The 14,363-nt window shown below is 41.4% G+C and overlaps 1 protein-coding gene across 1 annotated transcript in view; it reads right to left on the bottom strand.

The window, feature by feature from the left end:
* The window catches only part of sh2b2 (SH2B adaptor protein 2), a 22,927-nt gene extending 9,731 nt beyond the window's left edge, over window positions 1-13,196 (bottom strand). Inside the window, exons 1-3 of the mRNA XM_028574409.1 lie at window positions 12,974-13,196; window positions 1,922-2,609; window positions 1,661-1,876 (exon numbers count right to left, since the gene is read on the bottom strand). Coding sequence (XP_028430210.1) covers window positions 1,661-1,876; window positions 1,922-2,578 — 873 coding nt within the window. The 5' untranslated portion in view covers window positions 2,579-2,609; window positions 12,974-13,196. The remainder of the gene's footprint in view (window positions 1-1,660; window positions 1,877-1,921; window positions 2,610-12,973) is intronic.
* Window positions 13,197-14,363: the final 1,167 nt, after the last annotated feature.

Genomic DNA, 14,363 nt, shown 5'->3' on the forward strand with positions numbered 1-14,363 from the left:
AGGTAATACATTGCAATATATCGCAGAATATTGCAATATGTTTAATATCGCAATAATATTGTATCGTGACATAACTATCGTGATGATATCGTATCGTGAGGCCTCTGGTGATTCCCACACCTAAAACACACCCATTTTTTTTTTTTTTTTTTTATATTTTTGGGAGAGTATGGATATTTTTACTTAAAGCTGCCTCTTATTATAATACAAAAAGCATGTGATGTGTTCCAGCTACTTTTACTCTTTAGTTATTACATGTTACTTTGGGTGGTGTGAAGCAGAGAATGGGTCGTCTCGGGGCCGGCTGCTGTGTCATAATGCAGGCAGTTAGCGTGCTGCAGTGTGCTGCCACACCGAGCAGCCGGCAGATTGATGGCCCTGACAGGGACAGAGCCAGTCAGCCAGGAGCGGGCAGGAGTGAGATTTTATGAGTCCGTTTATCTTTCTGACACTGTTGACTCTGCACTGTTATGATTTGTAAGACCCGAATAAGATGTCAGTTTTAGAACAAGTCAGAGCGTGTGCAGGGCAGGCCTGTCGAGATGTGCGTGTTTAATTATGTGTCGCTTTCGCTGCAACCACTGCTCTGAAGTTTCTCCTAATCTCATCTGATAATAATTGTCCCACGTGTGGACGTTAATAGAACCTAACAGATGAAACTCCAGAAGCACAATTATTAAGTTCCATGTAATATGTTGCCCTCACAAAAACTATTTCGCTTCCTATTTTCAGTTTGTCGTCACTGCAGCTAAAGATGAGGAACAAATCAATATTTATTTTTTGCGCATGAAAGGGAATCTTTGCGATTCACTGCCTTTTACAGAAATCAATGTACCAGCTTCCTCTCTCTCACACACACACACACACACACAGTCTCCAGTTCTCCCTACCAGCTCTTTCACGCCCCTCCCAGGCCTGCCTCCCACCTGTCCTTACCCCTATCCCCCTCTCCCCCTCTCCCCCTCTCCCCCTCTCCCTCTCTCCCCAGGCTTATCCCCACATTCCCACCAGCCATGATCAAAGGACAGTGGCAGATTTACACACACTCAGCTGCACAGCCTCATGGCCTTCTTAAGGTCAGGGGCAATGATCTGGAAATCCCATATAGACAAATGTGAAGTGTGCATGCATGCGTGTGTGTGTGTGTGTGTGTGTGTGTGTGTGTGTGTGTGTGTGTGTGTGTGTGTGTGTGTGTGTGTGTGTGTGGGTGGTTAAACTTCACTCAGGGTCAGAGGGGTTGGATTATCAGGCTGGATTTCTATCTGGGATTCATAAAGGGCTGCAACTAATGATTATGTTCATGAATCATTAATGTGTTGATAATTTCAATATTTTTTTAAGTCTAATTAGACTTGTCTTGAAGAGTTGGAAATGTCCTCCTGCATTTAGACAGTGGCTAGACAAACGTCTCCCTCAATGCATCTGGAAAAGAAATCTTCGGGGACCATTTTTAAGTGGTCTGGATAAAGACATGATGTCTAAACCCCAATAAGGACTGTGAAAAAAAACACTGATCTGTTTTTGTTTTTGTCAGGCAGGGGTGTGAGGAAAGATCTAGAGATTGTTTTTGTTCAAATCATCCATTAACCAATTCATAATTTCAGCACTAGATCCATGTTTTTTACCAAATGATCGTGCATGTCTGCTTGCGTTTGTGTACCTTGGGTGGAACGTAGAACTCCAGCAGGAACTTCTCGCCTCCCTCCTCCCTCTTCGTCTTCCTCAGCAGCAGGCGGCACTTCTGCCACTGTGCGGCACCCATACAGTTTGTGTCATCAGCCACCATGTATCTCAGCGCTCCCTCCCTCTGGATCTCCAGCATCTCAGCCTTGTGGCCCTGGGAGCCCCTGGGAAGCCGTAGCTTTTGGGACCACTTCTCTCCCCCTGCAGCCTCCCCTCCTCCTCCTCCTCCCCCTCCTACCCCTCCCCCGTTAGCCTTCCTGGCTCCAGAGGGACCTTCGGGTTCAGGGGAGGCCCGTCTGTGCCACATCTCCTTCACCCCGTCCACCACACAGAGGCTCATGTTCCTCAGGGAGAAGCCCTTCTTGAAGCGAGCCTTTGGGTGATTGACTGACACGTCCTCTGAGCTGCGGGACTGTCCCAGAGCAGACACCTTGTGGGTTGGCTGGGGGCCTCGGGTGCCACTGCCTCCCCCATCTATCCCGCCCCCTCCGCTGTCCATGCTGTCGAGGGATTCACTTGAAGCCCCGGCGTCCTTTCGTCTCTGGTAAAAGTCGTGGCCGTAGGACAGCGGGCAGCCCTGGATTCCCAGGAAAGGAACAATGCTGTACTTAGGTGCTGCGCTGGAGCCGTCCTCCCCCGGCGAGGACGCCTGGCTCTCCCGGGCCTGGGTCAGCGCTGCAGAGAAGCACGCCAGGAAGTGGTGGGCGAAGTGTTGTGAGAAGCTGACATCGGCGCCGGGCGAGTCGTAGCACGGGTTCTCCAACAGGAAGCGCTGGAACTTGTCAGCGAAGTCTGCAGCGGAGGCTCGAGCATGGAGCTCACAGAACTCTCGCCAGTCTGGCAGCGGGCACGAGGAGGAGAGCTCCGGGCTACCGGGCACCACCGCTCCGTTCATCACTGGGCCATGCCAACCCACAGAGGAGAGGCTGCATAGGAGGAAGAAGAGCACAGTGTCAGATTATTTAGTTTTATATCAAAATTCTCTCCCATTTTTAATATTCCCACATCCCATCATATAAAATGTGCAACTTAACATATTTCACAGTGATAACCAGGATTTAAAAAAAAAAAAAAAGATTATGAGTCCAAGCCCCCCAGCCCAAGAAAAATGTGACTCGACACCAAAAATAAAGTCTCAACATTTTCTTGATTATTTCACTGTTTCCTTACATCTTACTCATTTGTTAAAGGTGCTCTAAGTGATGTGACACCTTTTTTAGGCTACAACATGAAGGAGTTGGTTGAGTCATGAATACGCATTGTGGAAGTAGCCTACGTGCTAACACTGCTGCAGTGATGGCGCTCAACCAGCTCCTTCTTGTCAGTTTTTGGTTGGAACACTGTTTGTTATGGTTCGTGGGGCAGGTTGGCGCAGTTTGTTTTTGTTGCCGTTTGTGGAGCCTGAGCTGTCTTCAGAGACCGTTTTTTTTTACAGTGTGTTCAGGGGACAGGCAGCTAGCGGATAGTGAGGAAATGTTTGCTGTATGTGATGAAAAATGTTGTAGCCTAAAAAATGCGTCACATCACTTAGAGCACCTTTAATTGTTAAGTCTCAGTCCTGTAAAAAGACATGTATCTCTATGTTTTTTGTTCATGAGCTAAGAAAAACAAGCTTGTTTTCAGCTTTGTGACAGTACATTTTCTTCACATAATCCAATGCATTCATTTTGGAGAATTTTCTCAACCCATAAAGAAACACCTTAAGTTTACCAAAATTAAAAAAAACATGGTTTTAAGTGGACTTCAGCTCTGCATACTGCCAGGAAATAATGAATCTTATATTTATTCTTGGCCTGAATGTAGTCAAAACTAAATAAACTGAGTCGAAAAAATCTGCATACATATAAAGACTAAAAGCTCCCTCCTGGTCTCAATAACCCCCAAATTCTCTTCGAAAATTGTCCTCAGTGGTAACTAGAGCCCCGGTGACAAAAGCACAAACAACATCTAGAGTCCAGAATCTGTGACAGGTGAAAATTAAGACCTGGCATGTCGATGAAGGTTTGAAAACAGCTTATCAACAGATTCAATGTAACAACAGATCGAAAGGAGAAATCTTGCAGAAAGCTTGGATCTTCATCAGTTACCAATTAATGGTTTCTGACAAGCACTGACCGTACAGCTCCTCTTCATGTCCCATTTATCTCACTCACTGTTGTTTTTTCTACATAATGAGTGTGTTTTTTAAGACCACAGTTGCTCTTGTCCACTCATCCTTACATTCCTCTGCTCCCCAGCATGTGTGTGTGTTCGTATGACTCAGCGCTGCCTCACTATCTGGCCCAATCAGTGCCAAACAACATCACATCACTGATCACAGTCTTCTCTCTCTGGTCTGTGTCAGTAGCAACATCCAAGGCCAGCTTTCAGCCCCCCCCCTCTCTCTCTTTCTTTGCCTCAACACATCAGTGACTAATACAGCATCAGTGAATGGCGTCGCACAATCAAACACATGTTGGTTTGATTATTGTTGTCTGTAAATCACGCAGATAAAAGGATATTGTCTGATCTCAGCCTGCCGGGTGACATACGCACAGGGATGGCAAACACTCCCCAAGCTGTGAAAGATTATTCTCAGAGCTGCTGATGCTTCTCTTGGCAGTTCGCTTACAACATGCGCTCAAATGTTTGCTTCCTGCAATTTCATTCTTAAACCAAATCATGCACACATGCATACATTTGCATGACAGAGTTCCCTGGAATTTTTCCTGCAAGCAGCTTTATTATAATTTTCAAAAAGCATCCATGTGGGATTTCTTTTCATAAAGGATTAGCGCAAAAAAAAAACTCCACTGGAATTAAGTCTGACACACACATTCAACTACAAGCCAATCTCTCTCTTTCCTCCCCTCTTCTTTCCCTCTCACACAGATCTGAAACAAACAATATGCCAGATCAGAGAGAGGAGGGGAAGTACACAGGAGTCCCAGCTCTTTAAAGGCCATCTCTTAGCTCATCGCAAAGAGAGAGAAACTCTTGGATGCGGAGACCCAGTGTCAGAATTTCAGAGGAATGCTGTGATGGATAGATAAACCAAAATGTAAAGTACAGGGTGGGATAATTGAATAAGAATGAAAAAACAGCAAAGAATGTGTCCTTTATTTGCGTGGATGTCCCAGAGGAATATAAAGTGCCAATACGTTTTGATTGGCCCTGTGTTGTTATTGTTGTTGTTGTTGTTGTTGTTATCTACCATGTTCTGCCACCGGTGCTGAATCACAACCAAAGGTTGGGTTGGACATAACCTGCCGCCAGTTGACAGAAATACATCTTGACAGGTTTCAGAGCAAAAAGAACGAGACAAGATGTTTGATTTCGTGACAGTGATCTTATCCACAAACTCAGAGAGACAGGAAATAAAAAAGAAAGATAATTATTAAAGGCAAATAAGCTGCTAATAATAGTTTTATTAATGGTTAGTAAATTATTTACTTAAGTAAAATTGCTAAATAACAACTTTTGGGTTGCCTAGTGGTAAAAAGTCCCTTTGACTGGTTGGGCAGTTGGGACCACCACTAAGAAAGCAAAGAAAAGTAAGTATTTTTTTGTTTTCAGTAGATGTTAGAAACAAAAATTCCAATTATTATGGGCCTTTTGGCTTCCATAGATGGTCCAAATATTAACAATTTTAATTAATAGCTTTATGGCTTATTACAAAGTAGTTATAACTGTGTTATTATAGAAAGGCAAAAGATCAGAAAGAAAGGTATTTTTCACAACCTGGCAACCCAAATGTTCTTCTTAAAATGGCTTATAACTGATCTATAAAGCATTATTAAATGTTTTAATAACCACTAATAAAGTTGTAGTTACAGCTAAAATCCCTTTCCACTTTCATTCATCACTTCATTCACTCAAACAGCCATCTATTCATCCCTTCAAGCCACACCAGATATGTAAACTTAAACTGCAAAGTGTTGTTGTAACAATTATCTCGCTCCCTGTGTGTGTGTGTGTGTGTGTGTGTGTGTGTGTGTGTGTGTGTGTGTGTGTGTGTGTGTGCTGTGAGGAAGTCAATATCCATTCAGCTATTTAAAAACCTGCACTGGGCCAACTTTCCACTCATTCAGTGGAAAAGCAACAACACCTAGTGAGGTGCGTTTCTCAAAACTCCTGTCCTTCCGCAAAGATGAGGATGTGCCTCTTTCAGGGATTCTGAACTGACTGTACGCCGCGCCCACACATACACACATTTACTCACGAGTCAGCACGAAACTTAAGCCAGGAGACACTGGAGGAAGTGGACAGCATTAAGGTTTTCTGAGGCTCAGCAGACTGGGGAAGACTACATACATAAGTACACAGGGGTATGAAGCAACATAAAGCAACAAATGATCGGCTGATTGGGGGGCTGTGTTGGAAAGTTACAAAGTCAATTTAGTTAAGTACTGTATTCCACAATTTTATTGTACTTTTACTTGAGTATTTCCATTTTCATGCTACTTTATACTAGTCCACAACATCTCAGAGGGAAATATTGCACTTTGTACAACATTATATTTATTTGACAGAAATTTACAACAAAAAAAGTTGAACAAACACATTGTTAGAGATTAAACCAGTGGTTTCCAACCTTTTTTGTTTATATTAATTAAAGTGTGGGGTCGTATGTCACGTTTCAAATGTCTATGAGTTGTTAGCAGTTCCACCAAAGTGAATAAACTTCTCAGATCTTTTCGTTTAAATGATTGTTTGATGCCCAATAAAGTAAAATTGTTCAATATAAATATAAAAAATGGAAATATTAGAGAATAGTCCAAGAAATAAAAACGCAACAGATAAATGTGACCCTTTGGAGGAGCCTGACACTCAGGTTGAGAACCACTAGACAAGAGTAAAATGCTGCTTACGCATACATTTTAAAATCTAATAGTGTCATCACATATTGAATCAGTCACAGAGGACCTTTTATTACAGAAGAAATACTTTTTATTTGTTTTACTTTAAACCTGCTATAACTAATACTACAAACTACAAACTTCGAGCTAGCAAGCTATTCGCTGAAAATGGCAAGTTTTGAAGAAAATTGGATCGTGCAACAGGGCAGGCCTGCTTGCTTCCTTTGGGGAATGATTGTAAAGATTTACAAAGAATATGTTTACGGCATTTACAATCCAACTGGGACGTTTTGGAACAGATTGGAGACGATTTGCTATGGACAAAATACACACGGCGATACACTAGTAGGAGCAAACTACATTTAACCATGTATCTAACTCATTTCAATAGCTCATGTTACTATATTGTGTGAACAGTTAACTTCATTTCATATTTTATATTTCGTTTTCTTTTGCGGGGTGCAAATGTTCCACCAAAACAAGTTCCTTCCCGAGACCAATTTGCAGATACACCGTCGCTGCATCCGGAGCTTAGCACAGCCCAAGACGATTTTGATTGATTTAAAGAAATGCAAACCTCCCAGGACATTTTTTTTCTCCTACTGTTAGAAAAATTATGACACATACTTTTTCTCTTGTTATTTATTAAACTGTTTGCATAGAATAATATTATACTGATTACTATTTTCTCTCTCTGTTAAATTAAACTGTTGTGGATTTGTGTGGATATTGTTAAGAAACCAAAACACTGCTTGAACTCACAAGATAACATGGGAGCCGCTGTTTTGTCCTTGTCCAAGTACAGATACATGCCCTCCCAGACAAGACAGATGAGACGTCATCGACTCTGACAAGATAACAACTGACAACATCAACTCTTGTATGACTCTTTAGCTGCTAAATGCTCCACTACGTTCATAAGTTAGTCCCTAAGAGTGTCTGTCTTCTATTTGTTGCTAAGCAGGTAATGTACAGTGGCTATTTAGAGCATTTTCATTGAAAAACTGCAGAATGATAAGAGTGGACCAAACAGTAAAGTCACTGGCAGGGCAGCAAAACAATGAGCTGAAACTCCCTATACAGCCCCTAAAGCCGAGGTGAGCTGCAGATTCAGGTGATAATTCTCTGAAAGTTCATCACAACTGGCGACCCCTTTCACATCGTCATTTGATCCATTGTTATAATAACAAATATTGATTATAGCTAACTGATGTTTCTGATGATACTTTTGTACTTTACTGAAGTAGGATTTTGAATCAAGGACTTTCACATTATCATTTTGGTACTTTTATTTAAGTAAAGGATCTAAGTGCTTTTTCCAGCACTGGTGGGGGGCATGTTTTTGCTCCATAGGCCAGCTGCTAAAACAATCAGTGAGTGTGTGGAGGTGGAGTAGACAAGGGGAGCATAAAGAAAGAAAGACACACTGCATGACGAGGGGGAGCGGAGGCACCATGTAGAGTCACATCTCCACGACTCCCCTCTGTCTTTTTTTTTTTAGGTCCATTGATGGACCTAAAGTACAAAAACACAAGACTTAGGGGTGTCAAGGGGAATCTAAAAATGTTCACCTCCATCCTTCAGGCCTCAGAAGCCCCTTTCCCTACTGTATCTCTTCCCTATCTGTTGTAAAAATCTACCACTACTGTTCTCCTCCTCCTGCTGCTTCTTTACCCAGGGGAGCAGGGCTGATATCTCTGTCAGATGGCTGGGAGTTCTTTCTGTAACAGTAAACTGACTGGGGAGGAGACGGAAGAAACATTTCTGTGCAGGGAGAAGCTATTAACTGCATCCTGCAAAACACATCGTACAAGATACGTTCACTTCATGTTACTCTGTGTAGCCCTGCCAGGACAGAACTGTGCAGAGCCAAGAATTACATATTCCTGATTAATACTGTGGTGTTGTGGGTAGTAATATAGAGCGACTGAGGAAATTATACTGTAGCAAAGCAACGCATTCTCATGAACTGGGTTTGTATGATATCGTACGAAAAGTTATGCGCAACAATTCAGACTGGGACACAAACACACGTTTCCTGGATGAAAGTCTTGTGTTTTCAACGGGACACAAACTCCGCTCCCCTAGCTTGAAAGCCCTTTGTTTTACACAGTTTCATGGCAGCAGCACGCCCTCTGTGATTGGCTGATGAGGATGATTGGGGATGTTGTGCTCAAACCCCGCGGAGTTTAGCCCCGTCATGTTTTCTAAGATTAGCCTGCTCCACAGCACAGCATACGGCACACAGCTAGCAGCACACCCAGTACAGTACAGCGCTGTACATAGTCCACATCTTCAACGCCATGGGAATCCATTAATTATGTGTTCTTATATAAGATCGAAATATTGCAGCATTTAGATGTGGATTGAGGACATTTGAAGACATGCGATATGTTGTATTTGTCACACGTGCAGGATATAAAACAGTATAATAATAATAAATATGATAAAGTTTAAATTTTCATAACTGAGCTCTCTCTATTTGCATTATTATGTCAATCTCTGCTAAAACTGAAAGGTAATACTGTTCAGTTATTCACCCAAACTAAAAGATGTTATGACTACAAAATGTTATAATAATACTCTAGGTCTTTTTAAATGTACATGTCATAATTTGTTTGTAATTATTAACAATATATATATGTGTATACTTAAAAGTATTAAATGTCATATAATATGTGCATCATTTTGTACAACTAACAATACATTTGTAGTCTCGCATTGCCAGACCTATCTCCACAGCGCTGTGGAGTAAGGTCTGGCTACACCACACATACATTCTGGGATAGGAGAAAGAAATAACCACTCTGGGTTGTTTGCATTTCTTTAAACCAATCACAAACGTCTTGGGCGGCAATAAGCTCGGTGAAGCAGCGACAGTGGTCTCGGGAAGGAACTTGTTTTGTTGGAACATTTTCACCCTGCGAAAGAAAATGCCACATTCTATATTAAATGCAGTTAACTGTTCACACAATACAGTAACGTGAGCTATTTAAATTAGCTGGATACATAGTTAAACGTAATTTGCTCTTACCAGTGTATCACCGCGTGTACTTTGTCTACTAAATGCGGTAAACATATTCTTTGTAAATCTTTACAATCCTTCCACGAAAGAACCAAGCAGGCCTTGTTGCAAGATCCAAATTGTCTTTAAAACTTTCCGTTTTCAGCGTGTAGCTTGTTAGCTCAAAGTATGTTGTCGTTTTCCAAAAGGAAGGGATTTTCAGAACGGCAACACTTAGAGAGCAGTCAGGCAATTATCCTGGAAATGTACTTCTGTTGATTCAGACTAATACATTTTTGACAGTTTTAAGGTAAAAATTACCACATTTCAGTTTAAGTAAATAACCCATCAGTAAGATATAAAATAACACTAACACTTGGTCATATCAACCCATTTGTACTTGGTAAAGTTAACCTAGTATTGCATCTGTGCTATACTGGCATAAACAAGGAAGACTGCAAGAAATATCTAATCAATGACAAACACTAAAACCAAAATCCAACTAAATTTGCAGCACTAACGTATGTGACATACAGACGCAGAAATCAGTACAAAGATACTGAAGGAGGACTGAAAGAAAAGCAGACAGACACAGGAGAGAAGTCACACTGACAGACAACTGCCTCACCTACAGTTAAAAGACAAAAAAGGCATCCAGGTGTGTGTGGGGGTGCGTGTGTGGGGGTGCGTGTGAAGACAGCGAGAGAGACCGAAGGAAACTATGCAAAGAAAAAAAGGAAAAGCAGAGTAGATGTAGACACAAGATAAAAATCCCATGTGAGAGAAATCACAGATAGAGAGGAAGGATGAGTGAAGGGGGGTCAGGCATGGTAGTAGGAGGAAGAGCAGAAGTCGGGGTCAGCAGTGACAGACCTCTTTTCTTTTCTCTTCTTTTAGATCTGTCCACTTTAGAGCATATTCAGTGACCTTTCACCTTAGCCCTGATAACCTCGTCCCTTCCTGATTTGACCTGAATGTTGTCTGCCATGTGTGTGTGTGTGTGTGTGTGTGTGTGTGTGTGTGTGTGTGTGTGTGCGCAGATGCAACCAGTGATAATAAACCAGACATGATGAGAAGATAGATTCCTGAGACTGAACACAAACAAACTGAGCGTTCACCAGTCTGCTTGTGGGTTTTTCACCACCTCACAATTTAGGTAGCAGGGCCTCATCATGCAGGTATAAAACACATTAATTACAGTGTCCTCTACCAGCAGGCTCTCCTCGATATGTCTCTCTCTCTCTCTCTCTCTCTCTCTCTCTCTCTCTCTCTCTCTCTCTCCTGGTTTCTCTGGTGAGCAGCGACAATGTAAATATTGAGTGAGCTCAAGCTTCCATATGGCAGCCAGCGATAAAGGACAGAGCGCGTGGGAGACGCACATTCCGCCACCAACTTCCATTTCCTGTCTCTCACCCACCAGGTCTAACTAATTTCACAGATGACCACAGGCCTCTCGCAGAGGAGACCTGTGTTAGCATCAAGTGTGTCAGTTACTGGAACAGATGGGTTTTTTAATTTGGTGATGAAGTGAAGTGTGTGAGTAAAGCTGATGTAAAAAACAGCCTGATATTTACACTGAGGGTGGATAACATGTACGGCTCTATGTATTTGTTTTTGCAAAATTGCCTGCCTCAATCTGCCCCTTGAGGGATAAATAAAGTATTTTAAATTGAATTGAAATATGTAGGACCGCAACGAAAAATAATGCGATTAATCGGTTTGTTAATTTTGTTTGTTTTTGTTGTTTGGTCTGTGAAATGTCAGAAATGAGGGGAAAATGCCCATCACAAGTTCTCAGAGCCCAAGGTGTCCTGATGATGATCTCTAAACATGTTTGATATTTGCATCATTAGATATAAAAGAGGCGAAAGCAGCAAAGCCTCACATTTGAGAGGATGGAGTTAGCATTACTGCATGATAAATTACTTCAAAGTTTAAAATTAATCAATAATGAAATGTGTTGGAGACAAATTTTCTGTTGATTGACTAATAGAATAAATGACCACTTGTTTCACCACTACCTCTTGTATTGCAAGCCACTGCTTTCCATTAGGTCCCTATAAAATTATAACATAGTGTCAGATACATAATGTGGCCTTAAATGACGAATATCAGAATATCACAATGATATAAAGGCTTAAATAACACTTTTTTATGTTATTTCGGATTTCATTGTAGGGTGTTCTTGTTATTCTGTCCACCCCCTGCAGGATATACTGTATGGTCTAGCCTGGGTAGTGTAGCATCACTTGGCTGGGGTCAGCTCTGAATAACCTCAGTTTCAGTCACAGTATTTTAAAATCTTTGTTAAAAAAAATAGATTTCAGAGGGCTGCTGCTTAAATACTAAATTAACATTTCTATTAGAATATTAGACAATTTAGTTATAGAAGAAGGGAAATAAACTCTATAAACTGACCCACCTTCCTTTAGGACCCTAGAAAATCCTAACATTGTGTCAGAGTAGTATTATCAGAATATTACAGTGACGTACATAACACATGTTGTGGTGATGTATTGCATTGCATTATACTGTAAGGCGTTCTTGTTATTCTGTCCACCCCCTACAGAGTATAGCCTGAGTGGCATGTATGAGCTTGGGTCAGCTCTGAAAAACTTAACTTTTAGAAAAGGAAAAAAAAAAAATCTGATTTTAGAGGGATGCTGCTTAATATAACAAAACAATATCTCTAGGCTTATATAACAGCAGGCCTGTATCTTGTTATAATCAGGCTTATTAGGCTTCATATTAACTGTGTAGCCTATAAAAAGAAACATGAGAAAAAGTCAATAGTAGGCCTGAAACAGGCCTACTGCGGGCCCAGAGAGCCTATTTAAAGCCAACAGTGGATCGTTGTGCAGGCTGCGTAATGGACTTCATGAATGGGAGTCGGCATCAGCCTCCTGCTGAATGGCTGACAGCTCCAGGTCCAGAAAGCAGGAGATGAATGGGAGTCTGCGTGTGGAGTCACGAGTCGGTACACTGATTTTTGGATCATCTCGAGCGGGGCCTGTATACATCAGATCAGATCACATCAGGCCCTGAACCATCCTGTGACTGACCAGACTTTACTCCCTCAAGGCTATTAAATGGATTAGCGGAAAAGCCCCTTTTACACCGCGACCCTCCTCCAGTCCGGGAAGCCTCACCCACAGTCTCTGTGTTCAACACCTAAAAACGAGCCGATATTGCACTTGTCCTCTAGCATCAAAAAGCCGATTCTTAACGCAGGATTCATCACGAGAGGCTGACCGTGCATGGGGATGAATCGGGTTTAACATCAAAACACAGCAGCCTCCTCTGCCTCCTCAGCACCTGGAGGTTTATGTTGCTGTTACCCTGATGCTGGCCTCTGTCTACTGACACAACCTTGCAAGATGTCTAATCAAAAACGTCAGGATGGTCCAGACGCGCTAAATAAGAAATGAAACGCAGCAGCGGCTCTCACCTCAATGCAGGACTGGTTTCATGACGCTGGTGTCTCTGAGGGGATCCTGGTTTTGGTTTTGAAGATGTTGTTTATTTAGGATTAAACATGTTTTTCTTTTTCTTTTTTATTCCCTCTTCATCTGATCTTCTCCTCTCCGGTTTGTACGCGCTCACTGGCGGCCAGCTCTCCTTCCATCTCTCCGCTCGACGCACTGTGCTGCTGTACCTTTGGCTCTGCTGTCCACAAGACCACTGACAAGTCAGAAAGAATCAGAAAAAAATACCACTTCCGGCAAATACTTTCAGAATAAGGTCTGAAGCTGCTGAAAAAACGACAGACCTAGCCTAAAAATGTTTATTGTATTAGGGCCCAGTGAGCTGCTGTCACTTTAGTCGGCCCCAGACATCCAGGGGGGACAAAAGTCCCATTTTCATTACATCTTAATGGATTTTGTTGCATAACAATAAAAATAGTAAGAAAAAAATCTAATAAAAGCAAGTACTGCAACTGAAACATAAATAGGCCTATAGAATAGATACAAGTTACAATAAAAAATATTTTAAAATACTTTACAACATATGAACAATATATTTTAAAATGAACATACAGTTTTGTGCGGGAATGTGCAAAATACAATTTTAATTCATTAGTAATATTTACAATTGGAAATGTTATACTCCAAATTTGTTGAATTTTAGACTTCCGAGTGACAAATGCATGTTTAGCTGACCGGCTGTACATTGACTTAAAAACAGTCTAACCTTAGCACATTTTCCCATGATTAGTACAAAATGACATCCAGGCACTTTCCTAACAACTGACTTTTATATCAGCTCCGTTAATTACTGGGAACTGGTCATTACCTTTCAGGTTTAGCAGAGATTGGTATAATAATGCAATTAGACAGAGCTCAGTTAAGGGACCCTTCCCTTAACTAGAACCCTTCCAAAGGGTGTTTTTAGTCTTGTATTTATTTTTATTATTATAGTCTAAAGTTTTAAGAGCTGTATTATTCTGCAATGGTGTAGCCTATATTCTCAAATAAAGTGAACTGACACACAGAAACCTTGGGTACTGTTAACCTGGTTTCCATTAGACTTAATTCTCATTTCATTTAGTTTCTGTTTCGTTTAATTTGAATTACAGAACAAATAGAAAATGTGGGCGATGATTCAGAGGTGTGGAAACAGGCAGTTGTTATTCCAGGATTAGAGTACTGGTTGATTTCTGAGGCTTTAAAGCTGCCATATAGTTGACTGTGTACTGTTGTTACTTATTGACAACAAGGTACATACAAAATGCATAGGAAGGCAGTGAGTCACATAAGTGAGGGTGGAGGGTCAATGGAGACCCAGCATATAGTATCATCATTATATGTTGCATGTGAACATTTTAATGTAGGAGATTT

The sequence above is a fragment of the Perca flavescens genome, chromosome 3 (assembly GCF_004354835.1).
Source record: "Perca flavescens isolate YP-PL-M2 chromosome 3, PFLA_1.0, whole genome shotgun sequence".
Lineage (NCBI taxonomy): Eukaryota > Metazoa > Chordata > Actinopteri > Perciformes > Percidae > Perca > Perca flavescens.